The 22,605-nt window shown below is 40.1% G+C and overlaps 1 protein-coding gene across 11 annotated transcripts in view; it reads left to right on the top strand.

The window, feature by feature from the left end:
• Nucleotides 1-22,605, top strand: part of LOC102918786 (ATP-binding cassette sub-family G member 3-like) — a 184,310-nt gene that overhangs the window by 116,396 nt on the left and 45,309 nt on the right. For 10 of the 11 annotated variants that reach the window (XR_013043071.1, XR_013043072.1, XR_013043070.1 and 7 more), the window contains 7 exons: nt 1,912-2,133; nt 4,169-4,228; nt 5,212-5,326; nt 5,874-6,026; nt 16,746-16,882; nt 19,975-20,126; nt 22,392-22,493. Coding sequence is in view for 7 of the 11 variants with exons in the window: in XM_076546837.1 (XP_076402952.1) it covers nt 1,912-2,133; nt 4,169-4,228; nt 5,212-5,326; nt 5,874-6,026; nt 16,746-16,882; nt 19,975-20,126; nt 22,392-22,493 (941 nt within the window). In the remaining 4 variants the exon portion in view is untranslated. The remainder of the gene's footprint in view (nt 1-1,911; nt 2,134-4,168; nt 4,229-5,211; nt 5,327-5,873; nt 6,027-16,745; nt 16,883-19,974; nt 20,127-22,391; nt 22,494-22,605) is intronic. The other variant, XM_076546839.1, reaches the window with a different exon arrangement.

Raw genomic sequence — 22,605 nt, 5'->3', positions numbered from 1 at the left:
ACAGTGTCAGGTGGAATACCCGAGCTGGATTTAGGCTCATGAGAGTGATGGGTTCCTCCTGACAGCCTGTTGTCACCAGGGCAGCCTGTTTGACCTTGGAGTTGCTGCCCTGGCCTCACACAGGCTGCACATGCACTGACCTGTCCTCTCAGGCCCAGGCCAGTGATTCTCTATGTGCTGGTTGTCTTCCACATGTTCCTCCTCACATGAGATCCTGTTCAGGTCCTTCAGACCCTGTTGTCAAGTCCTGCAGACTTCTTATGCTCTCATGTAGCTCTCTGTCTTTCCAGCATGGAGCTTCTTTTTTCCTATGATAATTCTCACTCAGAATGGTTTTCATTTCAATATCAGTCATGTATTTCTCCTGTTCTCCTTCTTAATCTATCAGAGTTTAAGTGGTTACTAAAAGCATTTCTGAAATCTTATTTATGATTGTTTTTAAAGCAGATTTTGTGTCCTGTGATGAGAAATCTGTAATTCCTTTCTATCTTTGAGTGTAGCAATCAATTGCCCTATTATTTATGATTGCTAATTGCAGTCTAGATTACTTGAGAACCTTTTTCTATGATCTCACTTCAGGAATACTTAATCTTGTTTATTGACATGCCTAGAAATTTGTAATTGAAATTTTGGATAACAGTTTTGAACAGGAAAGATTTACATTCTTCCAGAATGTCTGAGTAGAGCACACTGATGTGCCAGAGGCTTGGCCCCATAGTTTGCTTTGTCTGAATTCCCAAAGCCTCATCAGCCCTCTGGACCTCAAGGCACAGGGTTTAGAGCATGCCATTGTTCTGAGGATCCAGGTTTGCCTGGTGACAGATTGCTAATGGTTTTCCCAGGAGTAACAGGGTTTCTGGCAGATGTGTTCAGCAGGTTTTGTTTTCCTGCCTTTCCTGGAGTCACCCTGTACTTTTGAGGTTTTAGGTGCTCATGGCAGGAGGGAAGGCAGGAGGGGCCTGGGTTGGCTCCAGTGCTGCTGTCCCTCAGCCCTGGCTGCTCTGGTTGGTGTCATCAGAGCTCTTCACACAGCTGCTCCCACCCTGTCTGCTTTAAGGTGGCTCCTGGAGGAGCCTTGCCTGAGCGGCTGGTCCCTCACAGGCAGGAGCTCACCACCAAGATGTCAGCTCCTAGAAAGGAAACAAGCTGTGTTGAAGATGGTATTTTAAACTGTTTCACAAGCTCTGTTCACTAAAGGTCTTACTTTAAAGCAGACATTAATAACCTGTGAAAAGAGACATTTAAATTTCATTTGTATTCTTTTTCCTTGAAAGTCTTAAGCTGCTTAGCTACTGATTTGGTGTCCCTAATTATTGTCATCTTAAAATCGAAGTCTTGCTAGAATTTCGACATTCCCATTCCAGCATTGTTGATGTCATTGTCACCAGTTCATCTTCTCAGCGTCTTAAGATGCCTAATGACCAGAGGTATAGTCTGAGTCTGGAAATACCAGAAATTTCTCCTGATCACTGTGCAAGGGCAACTTATTATTATGTTATACCCCATAATCAGACACACACATGCACACACACACAAATACATGCACACACATGTGGTAATGTGGTCATGTAGTCTACATCTGAACTTACATTATATCATAATATGCTTTTCAAGTAAGGCAAATCTGCCCACTCGTCTGTCCCCTTCTTCCTTTATGAATTATGAATCACATGTATATTCTGCTCATTAGGGCTCATTTGTTTCTTAGGAATTTGGTGTCTAAGGGGAGTCTATGTACTCACTTCCGTCTGCTTCTCATTGGGTCCTTAGGTAATCACAGCCATATGGACTGTTAATCAGGAAGGAATCTGCCTATGACTTCATAGTCTAAAACAATCCTGAAGTGTGCTGTGCTGTGTAATAATGATGTGTGTGTAGACCATCAACTCACTATTGCTGTTCCTTCTACAGGAAGGAAGAACCTCTGGAGATGTCTTCCAATAATGACCCTGTTGCAATCCCGATGATAGAAAGAAATCCCAGTGACCTTCCTGGAATGGACTCCAGTGACCCAGACACATTGACTGGAGAGGCTGTGTTGAGTTTTCATAACATCAGCTATCGAGAGACAGTGCAGAGTGGCTTTCCATTTCGTAAAAAAACAGAGGAGAAAGAAAGACTATCTAATGTCAAGTATGGGCATGAACTAAAGATATCAGCATATTTTATAACTTTTTCAACAAGTTGTCTATTATCATAAGCTGTGTGTGTGTTTGTGTGTGTCCAGTGTATATCTCTGTTTAGTGTGTGTTTAAGTGTATGTGTGTATATCTGTTTATATGGGTGTGTAAGTATATATGCTTATATCTGTTTACATGTGTGTGTAAGTGTATGTGTGTGTACAAGTTCACATGTGCAGATGTGAGGACACTATGACACACCCATGGCACAAGGACATCACAGGACAACCTTGAGCATTGGTCTTCACCTTCTACCATGTTGCAGATAGAGTCTCTCAGTGTTCACTGCTGGGTGCCCCAGGCTAGCAGCCTGCAAGTGTCCTGGGATTCTCCTGTCTCTGTCTCCATCTCTCCATAGAGCATGGAGTTACAGGTGGCCACTACTGCACCGAAGATCATGTGAATTCTGGATGTTTAACTTAGGTCCTCCCCCTCACACAGCAAGTGCTTTACCCAATGAAACATCCCCCAGCCTCACCTTGTCATATGCAGATAGATTCATGATCACAGTGAAATTAATGAGATAGAGACTAAAAGAACATCTTATTGGATTAATGACACAAAAGTTGGTTTTTTGAAAACACAAACAAGCTTGACAATCCCTTAGACATATTACACACCAAAAACACCATGAGAAATTATTTTAATTCAATAAAATTCAACTAGGGATTAAAACATAATATCAAATACACTATTAAAATCAAAGTATGATGAGGAAATATTGAAAATATAATACCTAGAAATTTGAATATATAAAAGAATTGTATATGTCTGTCCACACATGCACTCTTATAGCTGAACTGAGAGTTTCTGACAGGCTGTCTGGGTCAGTTACAAGTGATGAGATGGAAGTAATGAGGAAGTCCCAACAGCAGGAAGTCTGGATCCTCATGTATTTGCTCAAAATTCATTAAGAGCTAAGAAGAGCTAAAACCAACATTCCACACATTGTTCCATAACATAGAGAAGGCATGGTTCCGACAAATTTCTGAGGACAGAGCACACACACCAAGATTCCCTGCTCAGTCTGCATAGTCTCTTCCTCCCAACCCCAACCATGGCCTCTGTTTTATGGCACTGGTCATTTCTGCTCCTCCACCAGAACTTCCATCATTTTCTTACTAAGAGGGGAATGGGCAGGGCAAAGGATTGACACATTATCTGGATTGAAATAAGAAATAGGAATGTAGCTCAGTTTTCTATAAGAATATGCCTTTTTAATCTGAATATTCACTACTGTCAATCAATCAGTACCTTGTGTTTGTGCTGTACATATACATCAATGATGAATGTCCTCTACTTGAGGGATGTCTCCCAATTCTAAACTGAGAGTATTCTATTCACATTATAAGGAAAGGAAGTCATCATTTTTTTTGGTTTTGTATTTAGCTTTCCTATTTTCATTAAGGTGGTGATTTGTTTTGTTTTGAATGTTAAACTTGGTAATTCTCTCCTGTCCTTTGGAGAGCTTCTTTCTAGTCTTTGGATTTCTATTTAAGATGCATTGATTTTGGTTTGATTCTATTTTAATAGTAATGACACTACTGATATCCCATGAATCATTGGTTTGTTGTGGTGAGGTTTACGAGGCAGTAAGCAGGGCTGTATGAAGATACTCATCATCAAACATGAACAAGAAGATGTTGTGTACTTGACACATAAAGCCCATATGTGTAATAGAGACTTCATGAGAACCTACTGCTTGCTTCAAGGAACACTGAACTTAGATGCACCATGTTTTAATAAGAGAAGCCATTTAAATAATAAACAAAAAGGATTTTGTGAGGCATATTTCTGATGAGTCTCCACTAGCATCCAACATCTCTCATAAACAATATACTTATATTAACATTAAATTTTTTCCTTTGAGTTTGTACTAATTATGTATGTACAATTCCATCCACTTTCAATAGAATATTCAGTGTAGACACTAAGCTAATATAACTTCTTTAAATAGAAAATCAACCAGTATGACTTTGTGTTTGCAGTGGGATCATGAGACCTGGCCTCAATGCCATCATGGGACCTGAAGATGGGAGCAGATCTTGGTGAGTATAACAGAAAGCACATGGGAGCCCTTTGTATCCAGTTTCTGTGCTGTAAAATCACTTCCACAGGCATTATTTAAGTATTGTGTGAGTGTATATGTGTGAGTCTGTAAGTACTGTGTGAGTATATGTGTGACTATATATGTGTGACTCTGTAACTACTGTGTGAGTATATGTGTGAGTCTGTAAGTATTGTGTGAATATATCTGTGAGTATGTATGTTGAGTCTGTAAGCATTGTGTGAGTGTAACTGTGAGTATATATGTTTGAGTCTGTAAGTATTGTGTGAGTGTACCCATGAGTATAATGTGTGAGTCTGTAAGTATTGTGTGAGTATGTAATTTTGAGTCTGTAAGTATTGTGTGAGTATAGATGTGAGCATATATGTGTGAGTCTGTAAGTATTGTGTGAGTATATCTGTATGTATGTGTGAGTCTGTAAATATTGTGTGAGTACCTGTGAGTATATATGTGTGAGTCTGGTCCCACATGCTGTGGAAAATGTGCAGGAGGGTGTATTTAATTTTCTGCCAAGAACAGAAAGTCTTACTAGGTCCACTTTACTGATAGGAAATGATACAGTGATTGTATATGGTGTTGGGTCATATTATTATTTCGGGGAGATAATATTAAAATTAGAAGATGGAGCAAAGTTTTCTGGGAACAAGAAATCATCACTAGGCCCAATTCTCAAAATCCAACAGCTCATTATGAGTTTGAGTCCCAAGGTCAGATTGCAGGGATGGACGGGCATGAGGATCACGTCTTGCATTTGTAAGTCTGGGCTGTGTTAGAGCACACAATGAGCAGAAAGCAGTGTGTGTGTGTGTGTGTGTGTGTGTGTGTGTGTGTGTGTGTGTGTGTGTGTGTGTGATTTCAGTTCAACTTTTGATATGCAGAATTTTTGTTTTTTGAGTAGTTAAAAGTTGATAGCTTTTACTGAAGGGAGAAAGTAAACTATACAACATATATAACCCTTTGTAGGTTACTAGATGTCTTAGCTGCAAGGAAAGATCCACGTGGATTATCAGGAGATATTTTGATAAATGGAAAACCTCGACCTGCTAATTTCAAATGTACTTCTGGTTATGTACCACAAGTAAGTGTTGGTGGGTTTGTAATTTTATATTTCCCCTGCTTCTGTATGGGTAGATGCTCAGCTTATAGATTTGTGTGCTTCCAATTAATTATATGACAGAATACAGTCCCAACTTTCTCTACACCAGCATTTCCTAATGACTGATTAGCCTGAGGCTGGCATTATTAAATAGGAAGATGAGGAGGGACTGGAGTCTGACAGCTGTGGAACAGCATTAGTAACTACAGCTGTGATTTATTTCTACAAAGGATTTCTGTTGTCTGATTTTGCCCTTTCCTCATCTTTCTCCACTGCTTAGAAGCTGTTTTCTACAAATAATTGCAGGTAGCAATCACCTGCTAAATCTCTTGGAAGGCAAATGGGAGGGTGTGTGTGTGTGTGAAATGATTTCTTCAGGCTCTAGACTTGAGATTAGTAACACTGAAAGCTTTTTTTTTTTCAGTAGAGTATTACATTGTGTGTGGTTTATATGAGAATTAGGTTACATTTGTTAAAATGTTTGTCTTAGTGATAACCATATTTAATTGAAATACTATTTAACCTTAAGAATGACGAGGTGATGCACACAGTGACTGTGAGAGACAATATAGAGTTCTCAGCAGCTCTTCGACTCCCAATGACTGTAACGAGAGATGAAAGAAGAAGGCGAATAGATGAGGTCCTTGAACTTCTGCATCTGGATGAAGTGTCAAATGTCAAGGTAACATGAAGAAAAATCTTGATAAATTCAGAGCAAAAATAAAACAAAACACAACAACAACAACAACAAACCCAAAATCCCGTTTGACAACAAGACCCTCAGTCATCAGTTTCCTAGAATGTGTGTGGTCCAGGTGGCTGCTCTCTGTATTAATGAGTGACTGGTTACATGATGTACAGTGGAGATTGAGCTGGGAAGCCTTCTTACAATGGTTAAACCTGGGAATGGAGTGTGATCCAGGAGGGAAAAGTGTTCCTCACATGGCCATTTCCAAGTTACTCACAAGAGCCTCCTCCTCCTCCTCAGACTTAAACTCTTGACTCATGGAGAATCTGACAAGGGCTTTCTTCTGTTTATTGTCTCTTCCCCGAGGACTTGTCCCTTTGTTGTTTCAGAATGTTTTCTGGACTGACACATGACATGGGATTGAGGACTCTGGCTCTGTGTTTTCACTCTGCATTTATTCCCTCCAGGGTTGTACCTGGTCTCTTTAGCATTTAGTTCTGACTTGTTCAGTGCTTGTTATTTTCTGTAGCCTTTCTGTGTTTTTATCTCATCCTGTCTTTGGTGGCTAGTGTCAACTTTCACCTTGACACAGTCTGAAGCCACCTGGAATCATCTAGAAGAGAGTCTCAATGAGGGATTGTAGTCAAGTTGGCTTGTGGGCATTTCTGTAGGTGACTCTCTTGATTGGGTTAAGTGATGTGGAAAGACCCAGCCCACCTAGGCAGCACCATTCTTTGGGTTTGGGTCCTGGGTATCATTAGAATGGGGAAAGTGAGTTGAACACTGACAGGCTTGCATGCATTCATCCTCTCTATCCTCTTGACTGGATATAACCGGCTGCATCGGCTTCCTGCCTGGACTTCTCTGCAATGGTTGACTGTACTTTTAAATTTTATGCTGAAATAAAACCTTTCACTCCTTGTTTACTTTTTCAAGATCATTTTATCTTTGTAACTGGATGGAAACTTAGGATAGCCTTTTGCCCCTGCTCCCTCCTTCCTTATCTTCTGTCAATATTTGTTCCCAGCTCCTGTGTTAGGTTTTAATGATACAAACTTGAGCAAGAGCAACAGAGCAGACCTGGTGACTCCTGTGAGGATTTGTGTAGGGTCAGGAGGGGTAATAGACAAGTGGTGAACTTCACAGCTAACTATGTCATAGCTAACTAGTTTCTACTAACGTATTTTAAAAGACTGTTAGGTAGTACTTTATTCATAAATACTTAATTATTCCTAATCTTTAAAAATTAGTGATATCTGTGGTGGTATTCTAATTGTACTGAAATGTGATTTTGATTGTATGTTAATAAATAAAGTTGCCCGGGGGTCAGAGCTATTAGAGCCATAGCAAGAGTGTGGCGGTGGTGGCACACGCCTTTAATCCCATAGATCTCTGTGTGTTCAGGGATACAGCCAGCATTGGAGACATATGCCTTTAAGATCTGGGGGGCTGTACATACAGACAGTGACGAGGCAGTCACGTGTTTGGGTTAACAACCAATGAGAAGGCAGAACAAAATACTATAAAAAGACGGACAGACAGGATATAGTTCTCTTTCGGGAAGCTGGGACACCGCAGGAGGAAGGGTGATTTTAGCTCTGAGCTCTGACCTCTCGGCTTTCTCTTTTACATTGGTTCTGTGTTTCTTATTTAATAAGACTGTTGGTTACATCTATATCTGGCGCCCAACGTGACAAGAATCCATTAAAAACCTCTTGGCTTGGTGGCAGGTCCACTTTCGCACAAGGGTGGCAGGCTGGGCAGCTGGCTTCCTAGTCCGAGCGGCGGCCTCCTAGTCCGAGTGGTTGGCTTCCTAGCCCGGGTCTAGGTCTGCTTGGCCTCAGGCCGGACTAACTGTGAGCTGCGTGCTTAAAGCCGGTGCTACAAACAACTCAGACCTGCCCTGCCGAACAGGGCCCTGCCTGTAAAGCCAACACACGTGGTCGGAGCTTAAGGAAGCCAGACCCAAGCCTTGACTCGGCACAAAAGGGAACACGTGGCGGGATTTAAGCTTTAGCCGGCTACGCTTTCTTGTGCGTTCTCTCTCTCTCTCTCTCTCTCTCTCTCTCTCTCTCTCTCTCTCTCTCTCTCTCTCTCTCTCTCTCTGGACTTACACCTCGGACACTAGATGGCTGTTTTGAAAATCCCCTCAGATTTCTACTTTTCTATGCAGATTTGGTAAGTCATAACATATCAGATATTTTAAAGGAAACTATCTAAAAGAAATTTTTTTTTCCACATTAAAAAGAAAATGGGTTTTATGTGTACACTGGAAGAAAATTGGGTTTTGTTTGAAATTTTAGGCAGTCTGACAATGGAACAACTATATGAGAAGATTAATGTTGATCAAATTATGCAGTTTATTACCATGCTTATTCTCATTTTACTATTTAAAAAGATAGTCAATTTAAGTGCCAGGATGACAGCTTTAGAACAACTTGTTAAACCTGTAAAAATTCAGACAGAAGAAATTAACAGCGAAGTTGTTTCAAGTTTGGATCATAAGGTTATAGAAAGAAAGCCTGTTTTCACACAGTCACCCTTAATTTATCCTGTAACCGTACAGCAGATGCCTGATCAAATGGCTACACAAAATATTTGGGCTCCTTTTGAAATGTTGGATTTAAAAATGTTTAAGGAGGTAATACTATCTTATGTCATGCATTCCCCATATGTAAAGCAAATGTTAAACTCTTGGTCAACATATAATCGGATTGTACCACAAGACTGGCGGGACCTTGCACAAGCTGTTCTGGAACCGAGCCAGAGAATTCAATTTCTGACCTGGTTTAAGGATGAGGCTAAAAACATAGAAAAACAATGGAGGGATAAAAGAATACAAATTTGCCAGGATCAGCTTACTGGAGAAGGCCAATATGCTTCAGTACAAACACAATGTTTATATGATGTCCAAACCCTAATTTTATGTCAAACGGCAGCCTTGAATGCATGGGACAGAGTTGAGGAACCAGGAAAAAAATCTGAGTCATTTACAAAGGTGATGCAAGGCTCAAAAGAGTCTTTTACAGATTTTTTTTTACAAAGACTGGCTTCAGCAGTAAAGAGAATGGTCTCGGATTCAGAAGCTAGTAAGGCAATAATTGAATCTTTGGCCTTTGAGAATGCGAATGCAGCATGCAAAAGAATAATCAGGCCATTAAGGGCAAGATCTGCACCTTTGGAAGATTGGATTAGAGAAACAATTAATGTTGAGGCTGATGAGCATGATGATATGTGGGTAGGAGAAGCAATTTCAAAAGGTTTGAGAAATGTTAGATGTTTTGGATGTGGAAAGCAAGGACATTTGAAAGGGGACTGTAGACAGGTCATTCCTAGAAACAATGTTTCTTCAAGGAACAATGGCAACAGAATGCCCCTTCCTTCTGGAGTATGCAGAAGGTGTGGTAAGGGAAAACACTGGACCAAGGAATGTAGATCAACAAAGGACAGACAGGGTAATCCTTTGCCTCAGTCTTCAGGAAACTCCCAGAGGGGCCTCATGCAGGTCCCCATTGCAAATCCAGTTCAAACCTTTCCTGCAGCCATAGAGGAAATCCCTGCTCTGAGCGATTAAATAACCAAATGCCTATTGGAATAAATCTTGCTGCTCAGGATGACGAAACAGAGAGAATAGAAAATTCAGGAGAAAACATAAAGAAAATGTTTTGGCAAACTTCTATTAATGAACAAAGACCAAAATTAAGGATAAAAATAAATGGTGTTTTGTTGTCTGCTCTGGTAGACACAGGTGCGGACGTTACCATAATTGCACCAGAATTTTGGCATCCAACTTGGCCTCTTCAGGAGGTAAACGTTCAACTGTTAGGAATTGGGACATTATCTCAGGTGAAACAGAGTGCAAGATGGCTCGAATGTATAGGTCCAGAAGGACAGAGAGGAAAATTAAAACCATATGTGGCTAACATAGCTATGAACCTGTGGGGTCGAGACTTGTTGCAACAATGGAATACTCAGATTAACATCCCTCCAATCTCAGAAACAAATCATAAACTAGCACATGTTACTGAGAGAAATATTAGAAGATATTGTTCTAATGAGTGGTCACCAGCCATCCATATTATACAAGAACAGGGCACAATAACTGATGATCTTCCAAAGACACCAACAGCCCTACCTTTAAAATGGTTAACAGACAAGCCTGTATGGGTCCAGCAATGGCCTTTAACAACAGAGAAACTCCAGGCTTTAGAAGAGCTGGTAGAAGAACAGTTAAATGCTCAGCATATTGAAGAATCAACCAGCCCTTGGAATTCTCCTGTATTTGTTATTAAAAAGAAATCTGGTAAATGGAGAATGGTAACAGACCTTAGAGCAATTAACAAAGTAATTCAGCCAATGGGCTCTCTATAATCTGGGATGCCTTTGCCTACTCTGTTACCAAAAGGATGGCCTCTCATATTATTTATTTAAAAGACTGTTTCTTTTCAATACCCTTACAAGAAAAAGACAGAGAAAGATTTGCTTTTACAGTGCCTACTTATAATAATTCTCAACCGGTTAAAAGATTTCAATGGAGGGTCCTCCAACAGGGAATGTTGAATAGCCCAACTCTGTGCCAATATTTTGTACAACAGCCATTGGAAGTGATATGTAAAAAATTTCCTAAATCTATAATTTATCATTATATGGACGATATTTTACTAGCTGACTCAAATGCAGATACTTTAGAAAGAATGTTTGGAGAAGTAAAGAAAATTTTGCCTTGCTGGGGATTACAAATTGCTCCTGAAAAAATACAAAGAGGAGATTCTATTAATTATTTAGGATATAAAATAGAGCTACAAAAAATTAGACCCCAAAAGGTGCAAATTCGGAGAGATAGACTACAGACTCTTAATGACTTTCAAAGATTATTTGGAGATATTTCTCATCTACGAACTATTGTTGGGGTAAAAAATGATGAACTGACTAATTTGTTCAAAACCTTAGAAGGTGACAAGGACTTAAATAGTCCAAGAGAATTATCACCTGAAGCTGAGAAAGAATTGGCCTTGGTAGAAAAGAAAGTGCATGAAGGGCACGTGGATCGTATTGATCCAAAGTTGGATTGCATTTTGCTAATTTTGCCTTCTAGGCATTCTCCTACTGGAATATTAGTGCAGAGGGAAGATATTATATTGGAATGGATATTTTTACCAAATAAACCAAATAAAAAATTAAAACCTTATGTGGAAAAAAATCTCTGACTTGATTTGCAAAGGAAAATTGAGACTTCGTCAATTAGCAGGAATAGACTCAGCAGAAATTGTCATACCATTAACTAAGGAGGACATTGAAAAATTATGGACAGAAAGTGAACCTTGGCAAAGAGCTTGCAGTATTTTTTTTTTTTTGGCGAAATTAACAGCAAATATCCCAAAAGCGATAGAATTGATCTTATAAAGAGAGCTGATTGGATCTTGGCTCGAATTGTATGGCAAAAACCCATATCTGGAGTTCGTACATTTTATACAGATGCCAACAAAGAAGGAAAGGCAGGTTACAAATCAGAAAATTTAAGTAAAGTGGTTCAAAGTCCGTATAATTCAGTTCAAAAATCAGAATTGTATGCTATTCTGTTGGTATTAATGGATTTTTTAGAACCTCTCAACATAGTAACTGATTCTCCATATGCTGAAAGAGTGGTGTTACATATTGAGACTGCAGAATTTATCCCTGATGCTTCAGAATTAACTTCACTATTTATTCAATTACAAGATACAATCAGGAAAAAGAATCATCCTTTATATATAACTCACATTCGATCCCATACTGGTCTGCCAGGCCCTCTAGCACAAGGCAATGATGAGATTGATAAATCATTGATAGGAAATGTGCTGGAGGCCTCAGAATTTCATAAAAAACATCATGTCAATAGTAAAGGTTTAAAAAAGGATTTTTCCATAACCTGGCAACAAGCCAAAGAAATAATAAAGAAATGTCCTACTTGTTCCTGCTACAATCAAATGCCATTACCAGCAGGATGTAACCCAAAGGGTACTCAGATAAATGAAATCTGGCAGATGGACATGTTTCACTTTGCAGAATTTGGAAAATTGAAATATGTACACCACACCATCGATACTTATTCAGGATTTCAATGGGCAACTGCTTTGAGTTCTGAAAAAGCTGATTCTGTAATCACTCACTTGCTAGAAGTTATGGCCATCATGGGTATACCTGCACAAATCAAAACTGACAATGCTCCATCATATGTCTCTGTTAAAATGAAACAGTTTTTTGCTTATTACAATATAAAGCATATTACAGGCATACCACATAATCCTACAGGTCAAGCAGTTATAGAAAGATCAAACAGAACTCTAAAGGATATGCTAAATAAACAGAAATAGGTACAAAAACCCCCAGAAATAGACTGTATAATGCTCAATTTTATATCAAAATTTACAAGATTAACATATATATACATTTTAAACTTTCTTAAGATATGAATTGTCATATAGAGTACTAACTAATTCTAGAAAAAAAAGGCTTCAATTACCTGCATATATATGTCTTTGTGTTCGAGTCTCTTATCAGTTTTCTGCAGGAAATCATGGCCAGGCCTAACATCAACTGAAGTCTTCAGGAAGAAGATGGGGCCCCACAACAACAACAATTCCATGTGGACAATAATAATATCATTAAGCTGACAAACATCATCCACAGATCAGCTTTGAACTACAAGGTGCTCAGAACAATTTTGAGATGACTAGCTGAGATGATCCAGTCTCAAAGACTACTTGAATAAGGAAGGACTTGAGATAAACCCTGAACTTTGGCATTATACACAGACTGGATAATGAAGGATATAGTTACCTCTCCTAGAATTTGACAATTAACCTAAAATTTTTCTTTCAGGATAAAGAAAACTTCGCCCATACCCAGCAGGAAGCAATTTTAAGAATACGACGCCCACATTCCCAAAGAGGTGGTGTGGGGCGGGTGGTTTTTTGGTCTTTTTAATGGGTTTTGGGTCTGGGATAATTTTCAGTGTTTAGGGGGGTTGGTTACAAGTTGTTGTCAAGGGTTAGGAAAAAGGCTAAGCAAAGGAGATTAGATTTAAGGTTCTTGTTTAAAAAAAAGAGAAAAGAAAAGAAAGAAAAGAAAAGAAAAGAAAAAGACAATTACTAGTTTTAAATACTTTACATTGGATTGGATTGTTTTATATTGTATACAAATTTGAAACTGATATTGTTAGAAAATGCTATATGTATATTTCTAATTGTATTTATAACATTCATTTAACAATGTAATGCAATTTTCTGATCCTTGAATGTTATTATTACCAACTATTAGGATATAAAGAAATGAAAGTTAGTAGTTAGACATTACAATAGAACTTGTAGTCATATTAGATATGTTTTAAAAATTGAGCAGAGATGTTTTAGACAGGTCATCTTCAAACCCTTCAGAGATCTACAGAATATGGCATTTAAAATGTTTTAATAACTTAGAAAATTTTTCTTTTTTGAGACATGTTGGCTCCTGGCAGTACCAATCTTCTTCAGAGAAAATATGGGCATTGAAGAAACTGCATATGGAGTCAACTTTCATTGTGGCAAAAATTAGCCACTAGACAACAAAGTATCCTCGAATCAACAGGACAAAATGGACAGACAGAACACGAAACAAGGGACTACTGATTCTTGCCAAAACAAGTGTGGTTATGGCTTTATCAAAAGGCATCTTTTGAGGCCAGGACAATATGGCCCCATCCCTGAAGTGGCCTTTGCAATCCAGAAAAGGTACAGTGCCCTTTTCTTAGAAGGCAGAGGGCCGATGGCTTCTCTTGTGCAATGGAACAGCAGCTGAAAGCTCACACCTCTTGATAGTAGACTGGCATTTAATAAAGGGATGTGGAGAAGAAGGGGATGCTGAGATGAAGCCATATATACACAGCCAAGAAGAATGGACTGCTGAATTCAAAAACTGTCAACAATTTCCAGAATTTAAAATCCTGAATCATGGCAGGACACTAGTGGAATTCAGGTGTTTCTGGTACATGGACTGCTCTCACCCAATGTGAGGTTGAACTGTTGACCTTGTGTACATCCTACTTCACAAATGAGTCTGTCAGATACACTATGCCTATAGGCTGAAGATGATGCCCCAACACTGTGGAGAAATCTCAGGTGACTGTCCAGGCAGCTGACTGTTTCTGTCAACTCACAAATTTTTTGGAAGTTGCTTGCATGCACTTCCTGTTTTTATTTTTGTTAGCTAATATTATTCCCTTCTTGGGTCTCTGAGGGAGTTGAAGATTAGTTAGTTATGGTTGAAGATTAGTTAGTTATAGTTGGAAATAAATTAGGATAGAAAGTGCATTAGATACATCTTGGATTTACCAAAATAGGATAGATAATGGAATTATTTTCTCTGATTTGTCAAATATCTGTTTAGGTATTTATTACTTGTATATATTGTATATAGTTATTGTACTTTTGTATATAGTTTTTCTTTTGTTAGTTATAACCTTTTGCTTCTTTTCTTTTTATTAAAATAGAAAAGGGGAAATGTGGTGGTATTCTAATTGTACTGAAATATGATTTTGATTATATGTTAATAAATAAAGTTGCTCGGGGGTCAGAGCTATTAGAGCCATAGCAAGAGTGTGGCGGTGGTGGCACATGCCTTTAATCCCATAGATCTCTGTGTGTTCAGGGATACAGCCAGCATTGGAGACATATGCCTTTAAGACCTGGGGGGCTGTATATATAGACAGTGACGAGGCAGTCACGTGTTTGGGTTTACAACCAATGAAAAGGCAGAACAAAATACTATAAACAGACAGATAGACAGGATATAGCTCTCTTTCGGGAAGCTGGGACACTGCAGGAGGAATGGTGAGATTTTAGCTCTGAGCTCTGACCTCTCGGTTTTCTCTTTTACATTGGTTCTGTGTTTCTTATTTAATAAGACTGTAGGTTACATCTACAGATATCTGCTGATTTAACAATTCCATTCTTAGCTAAAATCTTGATATCTTCAGCCTGTCAGGTCTATAACCATTAGCATTCCCCAGATCTTTGTGATTACATTGTTTACTGAACTTGATTAGGCATTTAATTTATTATATGCCTAGAGTTTTTCAACATCGGGGTTGTTTCCCTCTTCTTGTGTCCTCCAAACCGTCCTGTCTCTCACAATGACGTCAACTGATTGAGAAGATTATACATAGATGTCTGCTGAGCAGACATTTGGTAGTATGGATGGAAATGGGTTCCCCAGAATATGATTCTCATGGATTAAGTCCTGTGGTGGTTCCTCCTTAGAGGAAATGAGGAACAGGAAGGTACTGGCTGTTGATTCCCACAATGATTCTCCACAGTGGTTTATGAGATGTTGTTGGTTTTGTTGGGAAGAACAATAGAAAAGCTCACACCACGCTTTCTTTTTCCTGAGTGATGGAATTTTGGCTCTGTTTATTTACATAGTTTTATATCTATAATAAACATCCTATTGTTCTGTTTTTAACAATAATTTGTCATTGCCCTAAGGTGTTTACTTGTTTTTTTAGGGACAGCATATGAAGATATTTATTAACTTCTTGAAGTTATGAAGTGTAATATATTGCAAGAACTTTAATATAATTTTTATGATTACTTTAAAAAATGTGTATGTGTGTATGCCTGCATTTGTGTGTGTGTGTGTGTGTGTGTGTGTGTGTGTGTGTGTGCGTGCACATGCGCGCGGGCGGCCACTTGCATGCCATAGCACACACATGGAGGTCATAAGACACCGTTGTCAAAAGTCCTTTCTCTCCTCCCACCTTCTTTGTAAGGCAGGGTCTGTCTCTTTCTGCTGATGCTGTGCACACATGCCTGATGCTCCTGACCTGCCTCCCAGCTCACTGTAATTATATCTTGATGGAATTATGGATGCATTCCACTGCATATAGCTTTATATATGATTTCCAAGGATTGAACCCAGGGTTTAGGTATGTGTGGCAAGTGATTTTTCCCTGCTAAGACTTCTCTTCAGCCTTTAATCAGATTTTGATTTAAGAAATGTCGAGGCAATAGGTCATTACTCCAAAAGATTGACTGTTGTGTAGCCTGCACTATAGTACACTGCTAATACCAGCCTCCTGGGCCCATGAGTGTTTACAACAGCATGTTCACTAAAGCTGTTTCTTACTGCAGCATTTTAAAACAACTTTAGGGAGTATCTTACTCCCAAGTACTTAATTACTTTTCATCCATAAAAATAAGGACATCTGCTTACCTATAAACTCTGTTCTTAACTATCAAATTGATAGTGTGTGTGTGTCCACTTGTGTGTTTATATGCCTGTGTATGTGCCTGTGTGTTGTGTAGAGTGCCTTTCTTGTGTGTCCTGTGTGTGTTGGGAGGGTGTTAAAGGATAACTAAATTACTAGAGATAAGTCATCTTCTCCTGTCCCGTCTTCCTCATTCCTACAACAGAGATCTCACTGTGCCAGACTTGGAGTGTGATAACTCATTACCCTAGAACATGTGACTTGGTAAAGAACAAACAGTAACTGTCATTAGCATGGGCTTCATGTCAAGTTTGACCTGAGCCTCTTTCTACTCACTTGGGAAAGAGAAAAGTCCTTCTTCTCCCAGGTGTGCATACTCTGCTCCTCAGGATAAAGACATAACAAAACCTTTTATTGCTGGAAATGGCGAGTTCACCAAATGACAATGACTGTGATTGTTCTTGTTGATAATGATGGTTGCTGTACTCTAGCCTAGATCTAAGGAGCTCAGGAAAAGGACCAGTATAGCAATGGAGCTGGTCGCCGAGCATCCCATTCTGTTCTTGGATGATCCCACCACTGGCTTAGACTTGAGGACTACAATAGATGTCATCTCAGTCCTGAGAAGGTAAGTGCTGAAGGAACATTAAGTTTTATTCACTTAATACCTGGTCAGTTGTGTGTGTTTTTGGTGCAGGAGATTCAGAAGTAAGCATCAGAATTTCTTCCTTGTTTATTAGAGGGAAACTTCAATTAACAAGGAACACACATCAAGAACAATGAGACAAGAGCATAGGGAAAGATGTCTGTGGTGAAGGTGGAGCACTGCTTTAAATAAATGTCCCCACAACCCTCAAGCAAATGACAAGTGAGCTGGGGATGAGTGCGTGAGATCTGAACAGAGTGCTGTACAGAGGGAAAATGCATTTGTTCTGAAGCAAAGTATGTTTGATGTGTCTGGAACATTAAATAGCCTAACTTGACTAGACCCGGTGGCCTGAGTGGATGGAAAGTTGCTAGTGTACTACTAGACACCCCAAACTGGGTGACTTGATAGAAGTTAAATTTACAGTTCTGGATCCCAGAAGCCAGATATTAAAGTATCTGCAGGCTGTGTCTCCTGAGGCCTCGGTCACTGAGTTGTGGATGGTGTCTCCTTCCTCTTCATGTGTTTATTCTCTGATCCCTTAAATGTACACCAGTTACATTAGTACACACTAGTAAGTTCATTTAAACTTAATTACCATTTTAAAAACTCTTGTCTTAGATGTGAGGACTTCAACCAATGAGTCTTTGGAAGGACACGATTCAGCCCTCCTCATTCACAGTTGAAGTGAGGGGTTTGTTTGGGTTGGGTGTAGATTGCCTGGACCACCAGGGCCACTGTAATGACTAAGGTTTCCATGGCAGGGGATGTGGGAAGGCTTCTGAGTTTAGAGCAGAGCATGCATCATGGAGAAGGTTGTGCAGAATCATCCTGGGGATGTAAAGATGTCAGCAGGAGGCTGAGAGGTGGGGGTTCCTTAGCTAGGAAATTCCTGGTTATGGAGTGCTTTGAAGATGGAATACATAGCATTATCTCGGGGATTAGCCCTGGATGTGGTGGCTGAGGGAATGATTCCTAAGGTCTGGGTCCTGAACCTGGGGAAGAATGAACTAAAAGAAATGGCATTTCTTCTCTCAAGAAAGAAGTCTGCAGCTGAAACATTTATAGTAAAAATGTAACAGATTTTTTTTCATTTTAAAAATTAATAAGAGTTTCACACTGAATAACCCCAAGAACCATAAAAGGACTGTCCCATTCCCATGACCTGGGCTCCTGGCTGTTGAACTTTACTGCACTCTCTGTCTGTCCTTCCTTCCCCTTGTTCTTTGTTTTGTTCTGACATCATGGTGGTCCATCACCCTAAACACTCCTGCCCGTCCCTCCAAGAACCACATCATCCACCATTGCACCTTCCCAGAGAGGAAGTCAACACCTGGGGCCTTGTCACCTTCTAAACTGTAGACTCCTCAGGTGTCACACCCTCCCTGTCTCTCCCCTCTCCTGTCTGCTTCAGGATACTCTAAGATCAGTTCTTGTCATCTTCAGTATGGAACGCTTCTCTCTGTCCCTTTGTCTCACGCCATGGCTAGTCTTAGTGCATCGCATGGGGTCATCCTAAGTGTGGTTCCTCCCAGTGTTCTGGAGCAGACTCAGGCCTGATATGCTGTGTACTCCTTGGTCCCCAACATTCCTGGAAGTGCATCCTAGTGGTAGGATACTTTTTTTTTTAAAACATTTTTTATTGTGTGTGTTTTGTGTGTGTGTGTGTGTGTGTGTGTGTGTGTGTGTGTGCGCGCGCGCGCGCGCGCGCACGCGTATGTGTGTGTGTGTGTGTACATGTGTAGCATACCTGTAGAGGTTAGAGGACAACTCAAGGAGTTGACTTTCACCTTCCACCAACAGGGTTCTGGGAACTGAACTTAGGTCTTTAGACTTGGCATCAAGTGTCTCTACCCAATGATCCATCTCACTTCCCTGGCTTTAATCTTGATCATCTAATCATGCTGGTGGTTCTGGGTTATGTCACATGAAATTACAATTTTTCCTTTTGTGATTCATTAACAGTCTGACAGGGAAAACAGTCAGCTGTTATGTCATTATTCTGCTCCTTATCTTGTTGCTACCAACCACTTGTCCTGCTGAGAATAAAAGAAACAGAAGCAAACATTCACTCCTCTGTCTCCCGCCTCCCCATCACCCCTTCATTTGTATTAGTGGCACTGGGAGCTTCAGCATGTCATGGAGTAGACCCTTCTGTCCAAACAGCTTTAATTGTGTAACCAGTTGTTGGTGAGGTTCAAGGCCTCTGGCTTCTGGTACACCATTAATGCAGGACCCTCACTGAAACTCCTCTGGGATATCCTGCTGCTACCCTGAGTCATGGAGATTCTGCAGCTATGGATCTGCAGGATCACTATTCCCTACATGTGCTACAGCAGGTCACAGATGGGGTAGATGATAGGTTGGGCAAACTCAAAGCCCTGGATGTGTGTCTGGGTGGTAGATGAGCTGGTCGGTCCAGGACACATATACTACCATACCTAGCTTTTATAAACATATTTTCAAATCAGTTATAAACAGTATTTTGGGTTATTGTTTGTCCTAACAGAAGATATGACTTCCTGAAATGGTAGTTCAGGTACTAAACCAATGATCAGGTGGTGGTAGCACACATCCTTAATCTGATCAAATGGCAGACAGAGTCCGTGTGTGGTCAAGGACACAGCCATGCATGGTGACATGTGGCTTTAATCCCAGCACCATCCATAGAGACCAGGAGGTCTGTACAGACAGGTAGTGATAAGGAAGTCTTGTGGCTGGGCTTAGAGCCAATGACAAGGCAGAACAGGAAGGCAATAAAAGCACAGGTCAGACAGGAAGAAGCTCTCTCTGGGGAAGCTACTGTGTGGTGGTAAGCTAAGGCTAGTCGTGGCTATTTGCTCTGATCTCTTTGGCTATTACCCCTGTATTTGGCTCTGTGTTTCTTATTTAGTAAGACTGTTTAGAAATTCGTCTACATCTATCGAGTGCATAATACAAGTGAGAGGAGATGTTTTTAAGGAAAATTCAACTGAAATGGGAACAGAGAGTATAACTTCAGGAATAAAATATTTTGTTGAGAATTTCAATTTTTTGATGTCCAGTGACTTATGATTTTCTCTCTTTAAACTTAGGATATCTATGAGGGGACAGACAGTCATCTTCTCCATTAATCAGGCTCAGTACACCATCTTCAGATTTTTTGATAGCCTCACCTTAGTGGCCTCAGGAAAAGTCATGTATCACGGCCCTGCACAAGAGGCATTGGAGTACTTCAAATCCGCAGGTATGGCTGGCTTTTGCTGTGAGAGCTCCTTCATTCAAGGGATCTGGGAAGAGTACAGGGCTTCCCAGGAGTAGTGCTTGGCCTTCCTGCAGACTTACTGTGTGTGACTTCTCCATTTTAAATACCTTAGGTTAATTTGGTGACAGGATTCTGTTAGCTGTGCAGCACAGTCTTGTTGTTCAGCTCTCTCTTCTTTCTGCTGTCCTGTATCACGCCTGGGTTACAGTATTTTTCCTGAGCCTCTTGTTCTGTTTCCCCGTTGTGGTGACCCTCTAAATTAACATGCTGGCCTCAGGCCCAGTTATCTGTCACTGGAACAGCTTTGGAAAGCCCAGCATCATCCTGTTCTTGCTCACTTAACACACGGTGGTTTTCAGTTTTCCCTGGTGTGATCTGACTCTGAGGAGCTGTGGAGATGTTACTTAAATTAGTTGTAACTTTGCATTTCAGGTTTAGGCAGTGCTTAGGGGCTAGACTGGCTTAAGTCTGGCTTCTGTGGACTCATGTTTTTGCCTGCCTGTTTTTTTTTTTTCATAGTCAGATTGGATGATGAAATATTTTTTAATGTTTCATGCTGTCAGTTTCATTTTAGCGAAATATGAATATAGTTATTGATAATTGCATCTCCAAGTATAGGTTTAAATATTTGCTTTTGATTACTCTCTAGCAGCCTGAGAGACCAGCTCCTTGAACTCCAACCAGGGTTGCAAAAAGAATGCTTTCAGAGTACTAGAACTTAGGGATAACTCTTATTTACCTGAGGGAATCAGACTCACACACGTACTGAGGAATTTTATTTTTCTCTAGCTTCTCCCTCTTTCTTTGTTCTGTCTCCCCTTATATCCATGCAAAGTAAAAAAAAAGTTACATTTGAGGGCATGAGTAACCATGGCAATGCCCAGATGAAAGGTTCAGGCTGTAACCTGAGGCCAGGGGCACAGTGCCCAGTGAGACAAGCTGCTGAGGAATTTTTTAGGGAGTAGATCTTTATCAGCCAGTCTTATCAAGCAGGGAACTGGCACCAATGTTGCTTTGTGTCTGGCCTTGGTTCTACAAATAGACACCTGGGAATATTTCCTTGTGTATTTTCTGTGGAGGTTTGTCTTAGGAAGCATTCAGTCTAGTTTGAATTTGCTCTGAGGCTCAAAATCAGCCAATTGTATGTAGCATGTCTTAGAACTGAGAAGAAATTGTTGTTTTCTTTATGTAAGTCTGTGCTAGTGATAAAAAAACAGGGCCTAAATGTCTTACAGTCCTCACGGAATAATAGATCTAATTTTGAAGCATATCCTAGTGCATTTTCTACATATCAAAATTATACAGCTTAATGATGGGTCATCTTCAGGCAGGCCACAGATATAAGTGACCATAAGATTGAGATGTGATCATGACATCACATGTACATATTGTATGAGATCACACATTACAGTGCAGGTATTGGGGAGATACCACAGCTGTTTTTGCACATGTGTAATTACAGACAGAAGCAACAGTGTCATAGGCACTGGGGAGAACACCTGCAGCTGTTTTTAGGGAAGAAACATAGTGGCACATGAGAGAAATTACAGACAGACGCACCTGGCTTTCAGAGTCTGGGGCCATGAGCCTTGCTTAGCAAGATTCCTCCATCAGAGAGTTATTCACCTGGAGGGTTGACACCTGAATTATTAATTACCATCTGCTGTATATTCTGGTGGCCTCTGTGAAAGCCATTGTACCAGCATCTCTCTGTATCACTCTTTGGTTTTGATTAATCTTTGTCATTTGAAAGTGTAAACGTGCCGGGCGGTGGTGGCGCACGCCTTTAATCCCAGCACTCGGGAGGCAGAGCCAGGCGGATCTCTGTGAGTTCGAGGCCAGCCTGGGCTACCAAGTGAGCTCCAGGAAAGGCGCAAAGCTACACAGAGAAACCCTGTCTCGAAAAACCAAAAAAAAAAAAAGAAAGTGTAAACGTATGTGAGTCTTTGGAGTCCAATAAAAATTTAGGCCAAATTCAAATGATTGTTTCATAGAAAGAGTTCACATATGTATGTAGAACATGCACATCAACATACATATATATTCATAAATGTGTATATACATATATGTTTATGTTGTACTGGGGAGCAGATATTTTTGAAATATGATGAGTGTATATGCAAGAGGAAAGAATAAGTTAGTGGGGGAGGCAAGAAGAGGAAGAAGCTCTTAGATTCTGTCTTCCCTCCCCATCCCACTCTCTGAAGAGGGTCCTCAGGTTTGTGTTCTTGGCCAACTTCTTTGTAGGTTACAAATATGATTCCCACAACAACCCTGCAGACTTCTTCCTGGACATCATTAATGGAGGTTTCTCAGCTATATTAGACACAGAGGAAGAAGGCCATGATGGTATGTGAATCTTTTAGAGTCAGATTTTTTTGCCTAACTGATTCCATTATAACACAGTAGTGTGGTTCTTTGGATAGTAGCTTTATATGTTAATTCAGTGTCCGAAAATTAC

The sequence above is a fragment of the Peromyscus maniculatus genome, chromosome 10 (genome assembly GCF_049852395.1).
Source record: "Peromyscus maniculatus bairdii isolate BWxNUB_F1_BW_parent chromosome 10, HU_Pman_BW_mat_3.1, whole genome shotgun sequence".
Taxonomy (NCBI): Eukaryota; Metazoa; Chordata; class Mammalia; order Rodentia; family Cricetidae; genus Peromyscus; species Peromyscus maniculatus.
This window is presented reverse-complemented; position numbering and strand designations above follow the sequence as displayed.